This window comes from Leuciscus leuciscus (genome assembly GCF_965113295.1).
Source record: "Leuciscus leuciscus genome assembly, chromosome: 9".
Lineage (NCBI taxonomy): Eukaryota > Metazoa > Chordata > Actinopteri > Cypriniformes > Leuciscidae > Leuciscus > Leuciscus leuciscus.
The window spans coordinates 2225121-2246157 of NC_138733.1; the positions used below are offsets into that span (position 1 = coordinate 2225121).

The following is a 21037-nucleotide window of genomic DNA, read 5'->3' on the forward strand; positions in this document are numbered from 1 at the left end:
GATATTTTGAAGAATATGGAAAAACTGAGCTCCACAACTGTTTGGTTACAAACATTATCAAAAATATCTTCTTTTGTGTTCAGCAGAACAAAGAAATGTATACAGGTATGCAATAACTTGAGATTGAGTAAATTATGACAGAATTTAACATTTTTGAGTGAACTATCCCTTTAAAAAGTCAATTATGACAAAAAGTTGAAATTATGACAGAACATAATATACATTTTTTTATCGCATAAATTTGACTTTTTAATATCATAATTATGAGTCATAATTTCGTAAAAAAGTTAAGTCACCTAATATAAAGTGGAACTAAAGTTTTAAAGTCCTCCTGTTGTCAATGTATCCCTTAAAACTCATCTTTTATCACCAAAATTACATATTTAAACGTGAAAGAAAATCTTCATGCCTTAAAATATCTTGAATGTAACTAGACACCCTTGCCTCATTTAGTATGCGTGGTTCTATGAATATGCAAATGAGCCCCGCCTCCACTCACTCAGCTCAGAGATCCACTGGTTGACGATCACACGTTGATCTGATTGGTTACAAGGTAGTTTGTGACGTCAGAAACACCAGCGATTTCAAACCGTGTTGGAAATCAAACATCACATGACATGGTCTGGATTTACATATTCAAATCATTGGATTTACACAGCTAAGAATAACAACACAACAAAAGAGCCGTGGTTTTATAAAGGTTTATGTACAAAAGAAGCATCCACAGTACAGATATCAGATCTTCAGTACACGTACGGCACCAGTTTATACGGCACTCGGCGACAATACTCTCTCCAGGCGTCGCCGTGTTTCTTCAGACACGAGTCTTCGATCTCATTGGCTCGTTGCCTCAGTAAGTGAAAGCACTGCAGCGCCGGCAAGTACGGCACAATGCTGGAGAACCCTGAAGAACAGACCAACAGCAGCTGAGAGAAGACTCAGGTTTCTGCAGACTTTATCAAGGTATATTTAAGACTTATTTAAGACCTTTTTAAGACAAAGTAACGCAAATGTAAGAATTAAATTGAAGGGAACTAATCAATATGTTCTCTAAATGTAAATGTTTATGGAAAAACACTTCAGAGTTTGTAAATACATCTTCCAACAGATATCTGTTACTTATGGAAGCTTGTTTCCGCCACTGAATAATAAATAAATAATAGTAATAAAAATCTCACAATTTTGCCTTTTTTTCTCACAATTGCGAGATATGAAGTCAGAATTGTGATAAATAAAGTCGCAATTCTGAGAAATAAAGTCGCAATTGCGAGAAATAAAGTCGCAATTCTGAGAAATAAAGTCGCAATTCTGAGAAATAAAGTCGCAATTCTGAGAAATAAAGTCGCAATTGCGAGAAATAGTCGCAATTGCGAGATATAAAGTCGCAATTGGGAGATATAAACTATTCTGAGGTAAAAAAAAAGAATTCACAATTCTGAGAAAAGATGTCAGAATTGCGTGATATAAAGTCGCAATTGCGAGAAAAAAAGTCTGAATTCTGACTTTATTTCACGCAATTGCGACTTTATTTCACGCAATTCTGACTTTATTTCTCAGAATTGCGAGATATAAAGTCAGAATTGCTTTAAATAAACTCTTAATTGTGAGAGAAAAAGTCACAATTATCTTTTAAAATGTTTTATTCTGTGGCGGAAACAAGCTTCCATAGTTACTTTTTAATTAATTATACAATAAAGAAAAGAAGAAGCTTGAATCATTTTGCTCAAAACCACTACAATATGGAAATATATTGTACTGTACCAATTCTGATCAAACTGCAAAAAAGATTGTTAAGATTCCTAAATCAAGATACATTTACTTCAGATGTCAAATTAATTGAAATGTGAAGTCTTGTTTTCTGTGAAATTTATCAAAATTAAGTTCATGACTAAAGCGAGAACAAATATCTACCAGTGGGCTCAGAGAAATCAGCTTAATTTAGAATTACATTTTACATTTGCATCTCAAGTAAATTTATCTTGATTTAAACTTGTTTAGATATTTGTGTTGGAAAACAGTACAAAAATACTGAGAAAGTATTCATTTTTTGAATGCATGCAACATTTAATGCCATGATGACTTTATGAATTTAAGACTTTCTGCTCTGATTTAATGCCATTTTAAGGCCTTCATTTGTGGAAGTGCGAATTAAGACTTTTTAAGGTTTTGCAGAAACCCTGAAACTGAAATGAATGAGTTTAATGCTCGTACCGCAGGGGAGACACCAGGCAAACATCATCATAATGTCTCCTAGATAATTAGGGTGTCGGACCCATCCGAACCATCCAGAAACCAGGAGACGTCTTCCTGACGGGCTTCGGATTGTGTGCAGACCTTTGAAAGAGACGTTGAGATCACTCAGAAAATTTGAGTGAATGTCAAATAAAATCTCAATCTTATGCTTTCTTGGCATGTAATATAGTAACACTGGTCACGTGGAGAAAACAAACCCCATTCACACACAGATCCATGAAAACAACAAAGGAAAAACCTATGCATTTAGGTTATTTCAAGTTCTTTTTTCTCTGAAATGTGTCGCGTTGGTTTTCAGAGGCATTGCATAGGTTGGCATTTGTACTTTAAGACGTGAAGTTCTGATTACATTTTTTACGTCACAAAAACCAGCTGTTTTAACCCCTTCTGGGACTGTTCATGTGTCGCTCAAAAAATGACCTTTTTTTTTCTCCAATGAAATGATTTTATTATATCTTAGTTTGATTGTATTTTTTAATATAATATTTTGTATTTTTAGGGGATTTTGTGGTACTAAGTTATATTTCTGCAGTAGTTATTACCAATTCATTAACTTTTTAGAGCATAGACCTGAAAATAAAAATGTATAACTTAAACTGTTATAAATCTTTAATGCTTCGGAGCAACAGACTTAAGTTTGGTCTCTTTTTAAAGATTTTTTTTTTTTTTTTTTTGTGAACTTAGAAATAGTTATAAAATATTTAATTTATTGTTATTAAAAATGCACAAAAATACCATTTTTAATTTTCATATGAAATATATATTTTCCAAAACATTATACATTAACATTATATTTTACTCTAAAATTGTGAGAAAATCAAAGCCATACATCTAAACTAGTTGTGCTCCAAATTTGAGGTTGATATCTCAAAATATGAGCTGTAAAGTAAGATGTTGTGTAGGTGCAGTGCCAAACACTTCCACTAAACGTCTCCCATTCATTCCCAATGCGCAAACAATACAAGTGTGACTATATTTCAGGACCGTTTAACCTTTTCAAATCAATTTGTGTGTGTGTGTTCACACAGCAAGTGCCAAAACCTTTACCAAGTTTCTTACCATTCTGATGAAGTAAAAAACAAAACGTAAAATGTTTCAGTAAAAAATTAGAGAAGAGCACCAGAGGCCAGGGGTGTGTAGACTTTATATATCCACTGTAAAAGAAAGCAGGATGAGAAGATGAAGATGAAGATGTTACACACACCAGCGTAGGCGGGGTCGTCTGGATTTCTGCGGAAACCATCTTTCTGCTCGTTGGACAGGTAATAAATCAGGAAGCCAACACCTGTCAATACATTTGATTGAGTATTTTAACAACAACTGGATTGTAATCAAGTCTTCATGAATAAAATGCTGTTCATAATGTAAAACTCTCATGTTTCTTTCCTAAATGTGAGATCTGACGGCTGATTGATGAAGATTATAATAATAATAATAGTTATTCTCACCGAACAGCAGGCAGATGGGCACGGCAGACAGGAAGTGGATCTGATTGGGCCTCTGAAGCAGGAAGTAAACAGGAAGACTGGAGAAGAACGGGATCCAGATGAACTCGCCCAGAATCATGATGAACCCGATCGGCTCCTCTGTGAACTCTTTGGTCGTCAGCACAGACCCCTAACCAACCATCACACAAATCATACAATACAGCAGAATAACTAATAATAACAATATAATAATAACAAATTACATAAAATATGAATAATATTGGGATATTGCATTAAAAGAAACCTTGGATGGAGCTCATTATTGTCCAATAACTACTAAAAAAATTGAGAGAGATCATCCGATCACAAGTCATGCACGTAAACTACGATTGAAACACATTTACTGAATGAATCCCTCTAAACCACATGTGACTTTCCCTCAGCGTCAGCTGTGATTGGATAACTGGAGTAACCAGTGGACCAATTGCATCGCAGCATCTCTAATGTTGGTTTGGTGTTTCTCAAAGTCAAAGTGTGTGATCAGAATGATTTGGTGTAATTCCCTCCAGAAGCGTCTCACACACACGAGTGTGTTCCCGAACACCAGCATCCGAACGCTAGAGAACATGACAGCGTTTACTGTGTTTCGCCTGACGCTCTGAGACACACTCGTTTATGATGGAGGGAAAAGAGTCTGATAGCAGAAACTTACAGTTTATTACTGATATTCTGCACCAGGAAGTGACGAGTTTGTTCTCTTAAACACATGAAACGCTGCTTTATTCGCAAATGATTTATGCCGTATTTCAGTTTTGTGCACAAATTCGCACCTTTGGATGGAAACACAGCAGATTTCACATGTACTGTCAGTTTCTTGGTTATTCGAACGTTAAGCGAACATTCCATTTTCTCATTCTTCAAACATTATGAGAATGTTACTTTTGAATTTTCAGAATGATGATCACATTTTAAGCCAATAAGAAATGAGTATGTCCTGCTGACCTCATCGATGAGGAAGTCCAGTATGTAAATGAGATGAAAGACGACCACTAGCAGCAGAGAGAGAGACAGCGAGGTCTTCATCTCTATAGCGGTCAGGAGATAGTTCAGATCCATCATGGCCTGCAGGACAAACACACACACTCATCAGTCTCCTCTCTCTCACTGCGTTCAGAAAACTCATGAGCACAAACTCACCCAGCCGATGAATCCGATCCGCACCATGAGGAAGTGCTTGACGTCGATGATGCCCAGACGAGGATCCATATTCTGGCCCAGAATAAACCTCAGCAGGGGATCCGCTGTAAACACACACACACACACACACACACACACACACACACACACACACACACACACACACACACACACACACACACACACACATGGCCTCTGAACACCCTTTTTTTCTTTCTTTTTTTGAGGGGGGAGGGGGATATAAACGTATTTTATTCAATTCAACAATCAATAGACTGACAGAAAAACAGCTATAATTTATTATTATATTTTAATATTAAACATACACACACATGCTGATTAAAAGAGAAAAACATCCTACACTTCTTATTAAACTGAACATAAAGTCAGTTTCAAAAGATATTTCACTAAAGCTTCTTCCCTTCATATGTTATTCATAATGATTGACAGCATTTCAGACTCATAACTGAATATGAATTATTAAAGTATGAGCCGTCAATGTATCCGTCCAACGTCTCATGTAAAATTAAGCTAAATTAACATCAAATGTCTGTAAAATGGTGATTTTGATCCATCCAAAATATCTAAAATCATGCATATTCTTTGACCTCTGAACACCCTTGTGAGCAGCGTTGTGTGTAACTCATTACAAAGTTAATTGAGTTCGCCTACGTAATCAGATTACTTTTTCAAGTAACTAGGAAAGTAATGCATTACTTTTTCAATTAACAACAAAATATCTACGTTACTTTTTCAAATAAGTAACTTTTTCACATTTATTGACTGTGTTGAGAGAAATAAAGTGAGGAGGTTGTGTGTGTGTGTGTGTGTGTGTGTGTGTGCGTGTAAACATGATGGTTATTTTAGTTCTAGATTAAATGTGAACATGCATTTACTCATCTCACTTGCACGAATTACACAGTATTCCTCAAAATGAATAACAACAGTAAAATGCAATCTCAGAATTTTACACAAAACGTTTCTAATTACACAAATATACTTTTTAATCTCACTTTATTAACCAATGTTTTGCTGCCGACCTTCAATGATCTAATTCAACCATACTAATAAGCAAAAATTACTCTAGATTAGATTTAGAAATAAGAAGTGTTGAACTTCCTTCTCCTGTATCCTTTTAGGTTTGTTTGAGCGGCGCCCTCTACTGTACAGGAGTAAATATGCATTTCCTTCAGCCTGAGGCCTTAACAATTGTCAAAAATAGAACTTTTTTTGGTTGTTATTAAAAAACAAACAAGCAAGCCCAGGTGAGAAAAGTAACACAAAAGTAATGTAACACATTACTTTAAATAAAAAGCAACTAAGTAACGCAATTGGTTACATTTTTGGGAGTAACGCAATATTGTAACACATTACTTTAAATAAAAAGTAATGAAGTAACGCAACTAGTTACTTTTTTGGGAGCATCGCAATATTGTAATGCATTACTTTTAATAAAAAGTAACGAAGTAACACAATTAGTTACTTTTTTGGGAGCATCGCAATATTGTAATGCATTACTTTTAATAAAAAGTAACGAAGTAACACAATTAGTTACTTTTTTGGGAGTATCGCAATATTGTAACGCATTATTTTTAATAAAAAGTAACTAAGTAACACAATTAGTTACTTTTTTGGGAGTCACGCAATATTGTAACGCATTACTTTTAAAAGTAACTTTGCCCAACACTGCTTGTGAGTAGAAGTACACTGGCGTTTAGTGTGTGTGTGAGGTGTGTCGCACCTGTGTTGTGGTAGTGCACCTGTGCGGAGGCGTGTGTGCTGATGGGACGCATGTACAGCGCCAGACTGAGCAGAAGAGAGACGGCCATGCCAGCGCTGACCAGAGAGAAGATCCGGTCCGTCACAGCACCGGCCCGCAGGACGCCACAGAACCACAGCGCCGATAACAGAGCCGCGCTCAGCAGGAACACATAGAGACCTGCAGCAGAACCCTGAGACATGCTCAACTCATCCAGAAACATACACTATATTGCCAAACGTTTTGGGATGTCTGCCTTTACGTGCACATGAACTTTAATGACATCCCATTCCTGACCCATAGGGTTTAATATGGAGTTGGCCCATCCTTTGCAGCTATAACAGCCTCAACTCTTCTGGGAAGGCTTTCCACAAGGTTTAGGAGTGTGTTTACGGGAATTTTTGACCATTCTTCTAGAAGCGCATTTGTGAGGTCAGGCACTGATGTTGAACGCCTGGCTCACAGTCTCGCTCTAATTCATCCCAAAGCTGTTCTATCGGGTTGAGGTCAGGACTCTGAGCAGGCCAGTCCAGTTCCTCCACACCAAACTCCTCATCCATGTCTTTATGGACCTGCTTTGTGCACTGGAGCGCAGTCATGCTGGAACAGGAACATCCCCAAACTCTTCCCACAAAGTTTGGAGCATGAAATTGTCCAAAATGTCTTGGTATGCTGAAGCATTAAGAGTTCCTTTCACTGGAACTAAGGGTCCAAGCCCTGAAAAACAACCCCACACCATAATCCCCCCTCCACCAAACTTTACACTTGGCACAATGCAGTCAGACAAGTACCGTTCTCTTGGCAAACGCCAAACCCGAGCTCCTGAGAGCGACCCATTCTCTCACAGATGTTTGTAGAAGCGTCTGCATGCCTAGGTGCTCGATTTTATACAACTGTGACAATGGAAGGGATTGGAACACCTGAATTCAATGATTTGGAGGGTGTACCAATACTTTTGGCAATATAGTGTAATTTCTGAGGTGATTTGTGTTCAATCTCCTACCATTGAGTTTGTATTTTAAACGCGTTCCATTACAGCCCATCTTGCCTTCTGTCACCTGCATAGAAGAGGACAAATGAAAATAAATAATGAATAATAGACAACTGGTTTCTGCAGGAAAGCTCAGGTCTCACCTGTCCCACAGGTAGATGATAGAGCGCCCCCTGCAGGACAGTGAACAGCAGAACCACGGACACAGACGTCCAGTCCCAGACGGACCCGCCAGAACCCAGCAGAATCCAGTCAGAGGAGGAGCGACAGCAGTCCAGCAGAGCTATGAGAGAAACACCCAACAACACACACACCAGAGACAGATCTGACACACACACACACACACACACACACACACACACACACACACACATCAATCATTAAAACATAACTGATAACTAATTGGTATTGCAAATAAGTATCTCTGGATACATTTAATATTTGATATATTTTAATATTATAAATCAGAGTATAATGGTATATGAGCATGCACATTGAAAAAGCAAATGCATGACTTATAAGTAATAATAAAAATAATATAAATGTAACCATAACTGTTCTTATAATGCAGTCTTAACAAATCTATATAAATATATGTATAGAATAGTAATACTTCATAGAAAGTGTTACCATAAAAACTATGGCACTTAATCATTTGTTAACAAACAAGTATTCATTAATTCAATACTTCAACCTTAATTATTATTATTATATTGTTTAAATTTATATCTTTGTAAGCTAACTGTGATTTTGTATATACATTTCTGAAATACATAACTTAGACAGTTTCCTCTGATAACAGACTCTAAACTGTAATGTGGACTCATGCATTTTCTGTAAAGCTGCTTTGAAATGATGTGTATTGTGAAAAGCGCGATACAAATAAATGTGAATTGAATTGAAAAATGTGAACTTACGGATGTTGTTCCATCTACTGTGGACCTGAACGACACCTTTGCCTTCATCATCATCATCATCCTTGAGCTTCAGTGTGTGTGATCCGTTCCTGTGCGGCTACAGGACAGTCAGAAGTGTGTGAATAAATACAGACTGAATCTGGATTAAACACCGGATTTCATTTCACAAGCTCACCTGATGTTCTTGATCATGAGTCCGTGCATGAATTAACTCGTCCAAAACCATCGTGCCAACTCAGATGCGATCTCTAACACTGCTGTATTCATCAAAGACGGAGGTCTTTATGCTTACACACACACACACACACACACTACTGACGCAACGAAACACGCAATAGCAGAGAACGTTTAACGGACGGTCGTGTTGAGTTGCACTAACTTCCCTCATTCTGAAGGAAAGATCTGATGAAAACCTCAAAAACTTGATGAAGCTGCCGTGCAGATCCCCAGGAACTCTGGCTAACGTTCCTCTGACAAAGTTACGAACGTTTGTTCAAAGTTATCTGGCCTTTAATTGTGTTTTCAAAATGTTAGCGCATAAACAAAGGGGAAAAGCAACGCTTTATTTCTGAAATATTTTAGTTGGACGTTCCATCTAACGGTTTTTAAATGTTTCTAGTTTCAGAACGTTCAGAGAACATTCAAAAGTAACGTTCCCGTGATGTTTGCAGAAAATGGAATGTTCCCTTAACGGTCGCATAACGTTCTTAAAACATTTAAAACAACTAAAACGTTTTTAACGTTCCTTAGTGAAAAAAAAGTATACTTTATTGTATTTTAAATATATTTCCCTTTTCAATAGTACATAGCAAATATACTAACCATATACTATAACAAAATATACTAACATTTTTTTTGTATATATTTACTTTTAATATATTAAAGGTATAGCATCATGCCTTTACCTATTTTCACAATACAACTTTTAACACACTTTAAAATAATTGTACTTTAGTAGGCTATATTTTCTAAAAATATCTTTGAAGTGAAAATTCTGTTTATTTTTTTTAAAGTGTATTTATTTGCACTTTACTTAAAATATATATTTTAGGTATATTTGAACTGTGCTGAAAATGATCATTGTAACAATGCATTGAAAGTATACTACATTATAGGATACAACAGTATATTGTACAAAGTATAGATTTAGTAGGCCTAATGTTTTTTTTTTACGAATGTGCATTTGTTATTGAAGACAAAGTGTGCAATTTATAGTATTTGGAATAAGCTTAATGTATATACTTTTTACTCAAATAATACACTTATGGTTTATTGCTTGTATGTTTCGAACACACTCGTAATTAATTTGTAATGTACTCCTAACACAAATAAAGTACACTTTAATATCAATAATCAAGCATGTAATTAGTCCCTGCACACATAAAGTATATAAAGTACACTTGAAGTTTTTCCAATTTAGCACACAAATGTACACTAAATACACTTAAAGTTATGCTTTACTACAATTTAATTACAATTAAAATGTACTTAGTACAAAATTAGTTGTTTCAAAATCACTTCATATTAACTAATCATTAACACACTTGACATATACTGAATTAGTCTGGCTGCAAGTATACTTAGCATATTTTATTTCACCAGGGTTATCTGGCCTTTAATAATGTTCTCAAAATGTTAGCACAAAAACAAAGGGGAAAAGCAACATTTTATTTCTGAAATATTTTAGTTGGACGTTTTTAAACGTTACTAGTTTTAGAATGTTTGCAGAAAATGGAATGTTCGCTTAACGTTTTTAAAACATCGGATGTTTCGAATGTTCTGTCAGATAAAAATGTTGCATAACTTATTGGGAATTTTAGCACTACTTTGGTTGATTAAACGTGATCATTGGTGTAAGTCATTACAAATAACAATGCAATGCACGAGTATTTGATGTTTTAATAACAGATTCCCATATACAAACTGTATATTGTGATATTGTTGGCCACGTCACCAGACTCAGGCATATAACCGTGTGCTAAATAAAAACACATGCAGTGGAAATTCAATGAGTTTAAAGGAAAGCAGTGTATGGATTCTCCAATGAAATCGTCCTTTTTCATACATTGACGAGGCGCTGTCATATGTTGGATACACACACACACACTACAATGAGACAAAACATCTGTCAGAACTGAATGCATTTGCAAAAAAATAAATAAAAAAAGAATGGATGGTATTATTAAATCAGTATTTTAAAAAATGTACAATAAAAATAAAATGTTCCAACATCCACTAATTGGTCCCATTGCATTTCTCAAGTTGACAGCAAAAACAATGACAACGCTACAGTCATACAAAACAAAAGTCCCAAAATATCTGAGATAAAAAATTATAATAATAATAATAATAAACACAAATGAGACTTAAGTGTTAAGCATACATAAATGTCAGGGGTAAAACACTGTTTTTTTCACATAATATTCTGTGATTAGCTGGGAATGATCGCATATTCAGTAGCTCTGTCTAAAACACAAGCTGCCTCTTGGAGAAGAAACGTTCAGGGGTCACTAAAGTAGCCGAAATCACATGATGTAACACATAAACCACATTCAGGCTACAACCAGAGAGTGTTTTCTACGCAGACGTCTAGAAAGACTCAATGTCCTCAAATATGGCTCTTCACAGACTTCTCAAAGCAAGTTTAATGCAATCCTAGAGTGTTCACTACAGAGAAAACAATCCTGTAAGTCCAGGATCACAAAAGAAACTTCCAGCTAACAGGGAACGTTCTCTCCAAGTTACGAACAAACGTTCTTCCAGCAACGTTAATAGAACGTTCGTTCAAAGTCTCGAAACATTATAGGTCAAAAACATCATTCATGAAACATTTTTTTTAGTTGGATGTTCGTCTAAATACTAAATAAATACGTCTAAAAACTGGTTTCAGAATGTTTCATGAAAATTCAAAAGTAACGTTCTCATGATGTTTGAAGAATGAGAAAATTGAATGTTCGCTTAACGTTCGAATAGCCAAGAAACTGACAGTACATGTGAAATCTGTTGACGACATTAGCTGTGTTTCCATCCAAAGGTGCGAATTTGTGCACAAAACTGAAATACGGCATGAATCATTTGCGAATAAAGCAATGTTTCCATCCCATGTGTTCAAGAGAACAATATCATCACTTCCTGGTGCAGAATATCAGTAATAAAACTGTAAGTTTCTGCTATCAGACTCTTTTCCCTCCATCATAAACGAGTGTGTCTCAGAGCGTCAGACGAAACACAGTAAACGCTGTCATGTTCTCTAGCGTTCGGATGCTGGTGTTCGGGAACACACTCGTGTGTGTGAGACGCTTCTGGAGGGAATTACACCAAATCATTCTGATCACACACTTTGACTTTCAGAAACACCAAACCAACATTTGAGATGCTGCGACGCCATTGGTCCACTGGTTACTCCAGTTATCCAATCACAGCTGACGCTGAGGGAAAGTCACATGTGGTTTTGAGGGATTCATTCAGTAAATGTGTTTCAATCGTAGTTTCAACTTGTTAAAAGTAAAACAATTATATAACTCAATTGAGCGTGTGAGTTTTTTCAAATTTATGCGCATCTTGGCGTTTCCATCAAGCATTTTTATATGCAATATCCCAAAAATAGGTGGATAGAAACACAGCTGTTGAATGCAGATGGGTTACTTCTGTTAACGTGATGTTAAAGCTGATCAGCTTAATGGGAATAATTGAATTGAACGCCAAACGTTCAGCCGTTTGATACAACACTGTCCTTTCGAGAAGTCTGCATGGCGTAAAACACACTCCACATCAGTGATCCAGATTTCTGGAAATAGTCAAGCTCAAATCAACCTGTAAATGTGCAAAATTTTGCAAGAGGCATAGCAGGTGTAAGGAATAGCGCCTACTCCATGCTACAAGAGTTAAACGTGTCGAGAAGTTTCTCTCTTCGATTGCATCTGTCTTGCGTTCAACAAGGCAAATTTCAAGAGCTCTAAACAGTCACGTGGAAACGGCACGATTTCATTCAGCGGTGACGTTTTCTGCTTGGCAAAAACTTAGCAAATGTATAAAATCTTTCTTTCGCCGGTCATACGCCATTTCTAGACAACATTAACCTTGTTAATCTCTCTAATCTATGAAGCGGGAAACTCGTGTAGCGGTCGGACAAGTGTGCGCAACTCTCAGTGGCAAAGCAAAAGATGCACTTTCCCATCCGACAGCTTATGAAGCACTAGCACACAAGAACAATAAATCATCAGTTCCCCTAAAATCTGCAAAACATTCAATGCATCTGTCGCTATGTACAATATAGGATATTCATATATTAATTATTCGAGTTCATTATTCCATTATAGAGTAGTCTGAATATGTACAATAGAAGACTCAATGGTCAAATAAATAAATAGAAAGTAAAATGGCCGTGGCTTTCGCAGTGTTATTCGCTAAAGAAGAGGCCAGCAGGGTTTCTGCACAGAAGAGTCTTGATCTCCGATCGTCTGCAGTCTGTCTGTGCTTCATGGTCCCGTGTGCATTTACATGTGACGTTAATGTGCAACTAAAGCGTGGATGGAGGACACATTTGGGTGAAACACCGGCTCCTGGCTCTCGGGAATGAAGCTTCGGCTATACGACGGTCCCACTCGGCGAGTTTCCATTCTGTGCTGACAGCGGTTGAGGCGGATGCTAGAGCAAAAACACAAGAAACACCATGAGTTTGACTCTAAAGCAAATCTACTGTAGTTCATACAAAATATATATTTTACTAAATTATTTGGACTCTAAAATTGGTACAAAATTAAAGTCATGTCTAAGCAAGTTGTGTTCCAAATTTGAAGTTGATATCATAAAAATTTAAATGGCTTTCCGTTTAGATTGGGACTCACCGCTTTGCCGGGTCGAGCCCAAGTGCAGATGAGCCCCTCCTGGCACGCGGTGATGATGCAATCGTTCATGAACACGAGTACAGTGAGTCGCTCGTGGGCGATTTTCTTGCACACTAGCGGCTCCAGCAGCGGCACCTCATTCATGCGCGGACACAGCGTGGTTCCCAAGACCTTAGCGCCATCTAGCCGGTTGCTACGCGGTGCCACGTTGATCTTATCGTTGCTTTTGCTGATGTTCCCGAGGCTGTGGTAGCGCTTGTGCTCCTTTTCCCCTCCAACCCCGGATTTGTCCGATTTACGCTCTTGCAGCGACAGCGTAGCGAAGCGTCCAATGCTAAACGGGGTAGTTCCTCCAGCGGCGGCAGCGCCTACGCTAACCGCGTTGCTCTCCGTCGCCCCCTGGCTTTTGGAGGTGTTTGCGACGGCAGGGTGTGGAAGTGAATTTGAGCGCGACAGTGAACGAGGTAAAGGTAGCGGTAATGTAGACGCCTGATGCGAGGGATGATGGTGGCCTTCGACAACGCCACTTCCGCTAGTGATGTTTAACGCCGTGGATGTCGTAACGGTGGAGCCGAAGGTGTTCGTAAGCGCTCTGGAAAGCGGAAGTCGCGGATATAGCACGTCATCGGTAAGATCCCACAAACAGAATTGTGTGTCTTGCCCGACGGATCCGAAGCGGTACGATACGGATGAAGCGCCACCTTTCGAGCTGTGCCGTGAGAGGCGCGATAGCGTGCTGCTAGTGCGCACGCGCGCGAAGTGTAGCGCCCCCTGCTGGAGATCCTCTTCGCTCCCGCTGAGCTCCATCGGCTCCATCGGATCGTCGTCCTCTAGGTTAGTGGTAAACGGGTCGAACGCCACAACGTTAACCCAAGATTTGTGACCGTGTCCGCGCGCTACGACTCGGCTTTCCGCAAACGACCACACCGTCACTAGATCGTCTTCTCCGCCGGTTGCTAAGTACTTCCCGTCGGGGCTCCAGGACACGCAAAGCAACCCTCCGAAGTAACTTTTCATGACTCCTTGCAGCTCCATTGAGTCGAAGTGGAAGACGCGGAGGCATCCGTCCTGTCCGACACACGCTACGTGAACGCCGTCGGGTGAGAACGCGAACTCGTTCAGGCCTCCCTCGCCGACCACCCAGCGGAGTAACGGGTTGCGGGGCGTTTTAGTCTTGCAGGAGTAGACGGAGAAGCCCTCGCCCTGACGGAGGAGGCAGTACTGAGGAGCCGTGGTGCCGCACGGATGCTCCACGTTGTAGAGGTAAAGATGACCGCTAGCGTGAGACGCCAGGAAGAGATTCTCAGACTTCGGCAGCCATTTTAGACACGTCACTTTTGATTTGTCTATCAATCTCTGCGGGAGAAAAATCACACAATATCAGTAATGTGACGATATGAAAATTATAAACTGACATTTATGATGTAAATTAGGGCTGGGATATATATCAATGCATCGTGAAACGAGAAATGATTCTGGATTGATTCCAATTTTTTCTGAATGCATCGCGATTCTCCCTCGAATCGATTCTGAGTTTAGTTTTTAACAGCAGATGGCGCTGCGTGCTTTAGAAACAGCCGTAATCTACTGGCTTCCAATGCCTTACACACTTCACTTGAACCTTCTATAAGATAATCATTCATAAAGTTCGAAAAGGCTGAAGCGAATTACAAGGGTGTTTGCAGTGGGCTGTTTACATTAAAGGACAAGTTCGGTATTTTACACTTAAAGCCCTGTTTTCAAATCGTTTCTGATGAAATAGAACGGTTAAGATTGAAATTTGGACACATGCTGCTGTCCCGAGAATTTTCGGTTTCTGTGGTAGCACCACCGTAGTTGGACAAAAACTACGATAAAACCTGTTGGAAAGCATCTTTTGCAGCGATTTTTGTGTGAGCATATCAGTGAACACCCCAGACCACTCGGTGAGTTTCACGTCTTTGTAAACGAAAGTTTAATGCGTTTTTAGGAAGGATTGTTCCAGTGCACATATGCAGCCATTGTGGAGGTGGGGGGGTGGGGGGTGCTACCACAGAAACCGAAAATTCTCGGGCCAGCAGCATGTGTTCAAATTTCAATCTTAACCGTTCTATTTCATCAGAAACGATCTGAAAACAGGGCTTTAAGTGTAAAATACCGAACTTGTCCTTTAATCTCGCGTCATAAAAGCATTCTGAAGTGCAAGTACATTCTCAGAATCAGTCTAACACATGAGCGCTCTTCTTCGTGAGCATTTGAGTGTGCGGGTAAAAACTAGCCTAGAGCGCCATCTGCTGTTAAAAACTAAGCTCCGATTTTTTTTAACTGGAATCGATCCACGAATCGCAATACATCGATATATTGTCCCAGCCCTAATACATATATAACTTTCTTTTCATCAAAGAATCCTGGAAAATAAAATGTATCACGGTTTCCTCAAAACAATTAGGCAGCACAACTGTTTTCAACACTGATAATAATCATAAATGTTTCTTGAGCATCAAGTCATCATATTATACTGACTTCTGAAGGATCATGTGACACTGAAGACTGGAGTAATGATGCTGAACATTCAGCTTTGATCACAGGAATAAATTACACTTTACTATATATTCACATAGAAAACAGATGATTTACATTGGAATAATATTTCAATTTTTTTCCTGTATTTTTTATCAAATAAATGGTGAGCAGGAGAGACTTCCTTCTAAAAGTTTTACAAAATCTCAGTGACCCCATAGTGATTGCGAGTTGTAAAAAGGTCAAGTAGTAAAGACTGAGTGGGAGCTTTTCATGCTTTCGAGGAGACTGAAAAACACAAACTGCCACGAGGAAATTACTAAATGTTTGTGGTTGTTTGCAAGGGTTGTGTGATCTAAAGCGGGTTCCTGTTTTCATATCACTGATGTAGAAACATGATGTCAGAATCCACAGGACGGCGGATCTCCAGACTTTTGTGATGTTCGCTGAACTAAACATCGACTGGACCAGGATTAGTCCACAAAATTATGCTCTCATATTTAGAAACTGTTCAGCATGGAAAAATAAGAAAACTAGGATGGTAGAATTATGAAATTGAATCATCACTGGCCAAATCAGGACTGTATAGATTCTATATGGAACCTTAAAGGGTTCCGACAGACACATCATATTTAGAACCTAAACATGAAATGATGAAATCATTTTTAAAGTCCCCCTGTGGTGAAAATCCAGCTTTTAATATTGTTCATGTGTCTATGTGGTGTTTTTAATACGCTTTAAGACAAACCATGTGTAAGTTCATAAGTCGACAGCATTGCTGAGTATTTCCTCCTTAAAACTGCAGTGAACCAAAGACAGTCTCAAACACACACTTTGAAATCGCTGGTGTTTCTGACATCACAAACTACCTTGTAACCAATCAGATCAACGTGTGATCGTCAACCAGTGGATCTCTGAGCTGAGTGAGTGAGTGGAGGCGGGGCTCATTTGCATATTCATAGAACCACGCACACTAAATGAGGCAAGGGTGTCGAGTTACATTCAAGATATTTTAAAACATGACGGAAAAAAATTAAGGAAAAAATGCATAAATATGTCATTTTGGTGATGAAAGATGAGTTGAGGGATAAAATGATTGACTAAAGAGGGACTTTAAGACGTTTCTCCTTATAAAGGATGTTTTTGGAGTTCTATTTAGAACCGTCATGTCTAAGAGTGTAACACCTGTGACTCGATGATGCAGATGTGTGTGTAAATGAGTGTGTTCTCCTCTGCTCACCTCCTCGTTGAAGAGTTTGCTGGTCTCTTTCTTGATGGGGTCGAGGTATTGCACCTGTCCTGCGGAGAAGCCCACGATCAGAGCCACGCTGTCAGCGGTGGCCGAGTACTGGTTAAAGTCGTGACACGTGGGCTGGGTTCCCTTATAGATGCGCTTGTCTATCGGCTTGCTGAGGTCCACCGCCTGTAGACGCACAGAGATTCACAGGTGTTTCTGTTATTGGGGTTTGAAGTAGTTTTCTCTTTCAATTAACATTACTTTTCTAACCACATTGACAAATATTTATTCTTGTTTTAAGCACAAACTCACTCCATCTTGATACATTTTTCAGTAAACGAGACTTAATATCTTCAGTCACCAGTAAATGTATCTTGATTTAAAGGGATATTTCACCGCTGGAAAGATGAATGTGTATTTAAATTGGGTCATTTATGTAGTAGAAATGTGAAATTATTTTAGAAGTTGGTGCCTTCTAGACTGAGAAAAGCCAGAAAATGTATTTTTGGATGAAAGACAACAACTCCCAGAATGCACTTGCTTCGCTGCCCTACGAGGACACTCCCAAGCCACGCCTCCCGGTTACAGAGGGCAGTGTCGGGAGAAATGATACAGCTAGGCTACTAGTGACTCGAAACTGAAAAGACGGCGTTTTATGGTGAGCTCCCCCTATGGGCGGGTTGAAGACACGAGGAACGAGCTCCTCCTACTGGCTGTAGTCTCCCGCCTCTGGACAAAAGAGCCTCTGATGCTAAATGACGATTTTTTTCCAGACACACAATACAGAAATCTCTGGCCTCAGGGGGACATGAGGGAGGGAAGCACGGTCACTCGAGAATACTACCGGGTTTATACTGATACAAAGCTTAATGCTAATCGGTGAAGTATCCCTTTAAGAATGTTTAGATATTTGTGCTGGAAAACAAGACAGAAACACAGAGGAAGAGCGTGATATTTTCCGTTTTCATTAAAATTTTAGGTTAAACCTTCAGTCATTTTGTTATGGAAGCTTGTTTCCACCACAGAATAAAAAATAAAAAAGGTAATTCTGACTTCATTTCTCACTATTGTGAGTTTATATCCTGCAATTCTAACTTTTTTCTCAGAATTGTGAGATATAAAAGTCATAATTACTTTTTTTATTTGTTGATTCTGTGTCGGTAATCCATATTTAATTGTGTTTAGTCATATTCATATTTTTCTTTTTAAAATATGTCTATATATTTTTTTATACATTTTTATTCCAGTTTTAGTTTGAGATATTTTAGTACATCAACAAGTTAAACTAGATGAAAATAAGTCATTTCAGTTAACAACTATTTTATTTGGAAGATGTTTTCTTTTTATGTGTTTAGTTTTAGTTCACTATAATGACCCAGATTCGGATATATATGAAAGGACAAGATCATTGTATTATTTTGGTATTATTTGCATTCAAATACTGATGGTCACAAACTCTAGTGTAACATTTTAACATCTAACATATTTTTTGTTCAAACGGGCAAACAACAACTTCTCTTTCTATGTACATACAATTATGAAAACACGATGGGAGTCTCTGACCAGATCAAGAGGATAAACAAAACAACAACAATCCTAGAACTCAGGGTCAAGTGAGACATCTTGTGGAGGTTCAGTGGCCACTAAAACCATTTTAAAAGCATTTCAAGGACTGGACACTGTTTATGTCCATCATAAACCAATGACCATCACAAAACTGATACTGAACAGTGTGGATGTCTTCAACACAAACACAAGCTTTACTGAAAGCTTGCATATATGCATATGAGAGATTAAATCTAACATAACAAGAGTCCTGCAGAAAGATTTCAATGCGATTCTCTTGATCTCGCGCATCATCATCATCATCATCAATATCGATCCGCGAATGTTATATTGAAGCGCTGTTACATTAAAGCACCGTTACATTGTTGCGCTGTTACATTAAATTATGTTTTATTAACAAAGTTCGGGAGGAGCAGATTCAGATAATTAACCAAATTATGCACAGCTGGAGATTAATCAGTAATCAACTCAATGACAGAGTATAAATTCACAGCAGACCTATCTCTGTTCATTGAAAGTTTGTCAGCATCCCTCCTCCACCCCATCTCCTCACTTCCAGTTCCATCTACACTTACCAACTGGGGGGAGTACTCTGGGTTCTGGCCTAACTCCGAGCTCAGAGCCCTCCCCCCGGACAGCACGCCAAATATGCATAAACTTATTGTACTAATTATATGTAGATGTGAGCTTGTGAAAGCACTGATACATTAAATCGGTGTTACATTAAAGCACTGATACATTAAATCGGTGTTACATTAAACCACCGTTACATTGTTGCGCTGTTACATTAAAGCACCGTTACATTAAAGCACTGTTACATTAAAGCACTGTTACATTAAAGCAATGTTACCTTAAAGCAATGTTACATTAAAGCACTGTTACATTAAAGCACTGTTACATTAAAGCAATGTTACATTAAAGCACTGTTACATTAAAGCAATGTTACCTTAAAGCAATGTTACATTAAAGCACTGTTACATTAAAGCACTGTTACATTGTAGCGCCGTTACATTAAAGACTTATTACATTAAACCGCCGTTACATTGTTGCGCTGTTACATTAAAGCGCCGTTACTTTATTGCGCTGTTACATTAAAGCACTGTTACATTAAAGCACTGTTACATTAAAGCACTGTTACATTAAAGCACTGTTACATTAAAGCACTGTTACATTAAAGCGCCGTTACATTATGATGCTGGTGCTTTAACATGCACCAATGCTACATTTTTCTAAATGTCATAATAATTTGTTAAAAAACAAGTATTCATTACTTCAACGAGCTCATTGTTTCTGCCTTAAATTATAACATTGTTTCACGAGTTCACACTTACAAATAAGTCAGATAGAATAAAAGCGTATTTGGCGTGCTGTCCGAGGAGAGGCTCCGGGCTCGGTATTCGGCCCGAACCCAGAGTACTCCCCCCGTATTCCTGGCTGTGGAAGAATAGGCCAAGAGTGAGGAGTCGGGGTGGAGGAGGGATGCTGAAAAACTGTCAAGGAATGTTAGGTGAGAGTTGACAGAGTTAATATATATATGCTTCTTCTCATGCTGATAGGATAGACATAGTATTTTGTTTGATGACAAGTAGATTGGATTGATTATTTGAATGTGCTCCTCCCGAACTTTGTTTATAAAACATCATTTAAATTAATAACATTTTCGCTGTGATTTTGTATACATTTATGTAATACATAACTTAGACAGTTTCCTCTGATAACAGATCACTCTAATTTTGTAATGCATTTTCTGTAAAGGTGATTTGAAACGCCGTGTATTTTGAAAAGCGCTACACAAATAAAGGTGAATTGAATTACATTAAAGCACTGTTACATTGACGTGCTATTATAATAAAGCACTGTTACATTGACGTGCTATTATAATAAAGCACTGTCACATTGACGTGCTATTATAATAAAGCACTGTTACATTGACGTGCTATTATAATAAAGCACTGTCACATTGACGTGCTATTATAATAAAGCACTGTTACATTGACGTGCTATTATAATAAAGCACTGTCACATTGACGTGCTATTATAATAAAGCACTGTTACATTGACGTGCTATTATAATAAAGCACTGTTACATTGACGTGCTATTATAATAAAGCACTGTTACATTGACGCACTGTTAAATTAACAGTCGATCCGAATCTGTCATTCAAAACAAATCACTTTGAGATCAAGAGCGTGTGTGTTCATGCCGGACCCGTCCGTACCTTCTTAATGTTCGTGTAGGTGTAGAAGTAAAGTTCCCTGCCGATGTTGAAACACACGCGCTCCGACTCCTCGCTCGGGTCCTCCGGCTTCAGCTTCACCATCGACACCCGCACCGGCGGCAGGA

The 21037-nt window shown here is 38.3% G+C and overlaps 2 protein-coding genes across 2 annotated transcripts in view; both read right to left on the reverse strand.

Moving 5' to 3' along the window:
* Nucleotides 1–687: 687 nt before the first annotated feature.
* Nucleotides 688–8864, reverse strand: LOC309506296 (delta(14)-sterol reductase TM7SF2). Its single transcript, XM_082180090.1, has 11 exons — nt 8720–8864; nt 8545–8641; nt 7771–7952; nt 7640–7694; nt 6619–6816; nt 4878–4981; nt 4683–4802; nt 3702–3870; nt 3458–3538; nt 2212–2334; nt 688–904 (listed from the first exon to the last, which is right to left on the reverse strand). The coding sequence occupies exons 1-11, from the start codon at nt 8768–8770 to the stop codon at nt 744–746; spliced, it is 1341 nt and encodes a 446-aa protein (XP_082036216.1). The 5' UTR covers nt 8771–8864; the 3' UTR covers nt 688–743.
* Nucleotides 8865–10425: 1561 nt separating this feature from the next.
* LOC309506272 (WD repeat-containing protein 20) overlaps nt 10426–21037 on the reverse strand; it is a 10996-nt gene continuing 384 nt past the window's right edge. Inside the window, exons 1-4 of the mRNA XM_082180037.1 lie at nt 20913–21037; nt 17131–17313; nt 13392–14747; nt 10426–13191 (exon numbers count right to left, since the gene is read on the reverse strand). The exon at nt 20913–21037 is cut by the window's right edge and continues 384 nt beyond it. Of these exons, the coding sequence (XP_082036163.1) occupies nt 13132–13191; nt 13392–14747; nt 17131–17313; nt 20913–21037 (1724 nt within the window). The 3' untranslated portion in view covers nt 10426–13131. The remainder of the gene's footprint in view (nt 13192–13391; nt 14748–17130; nt 17314–20912) is intronic.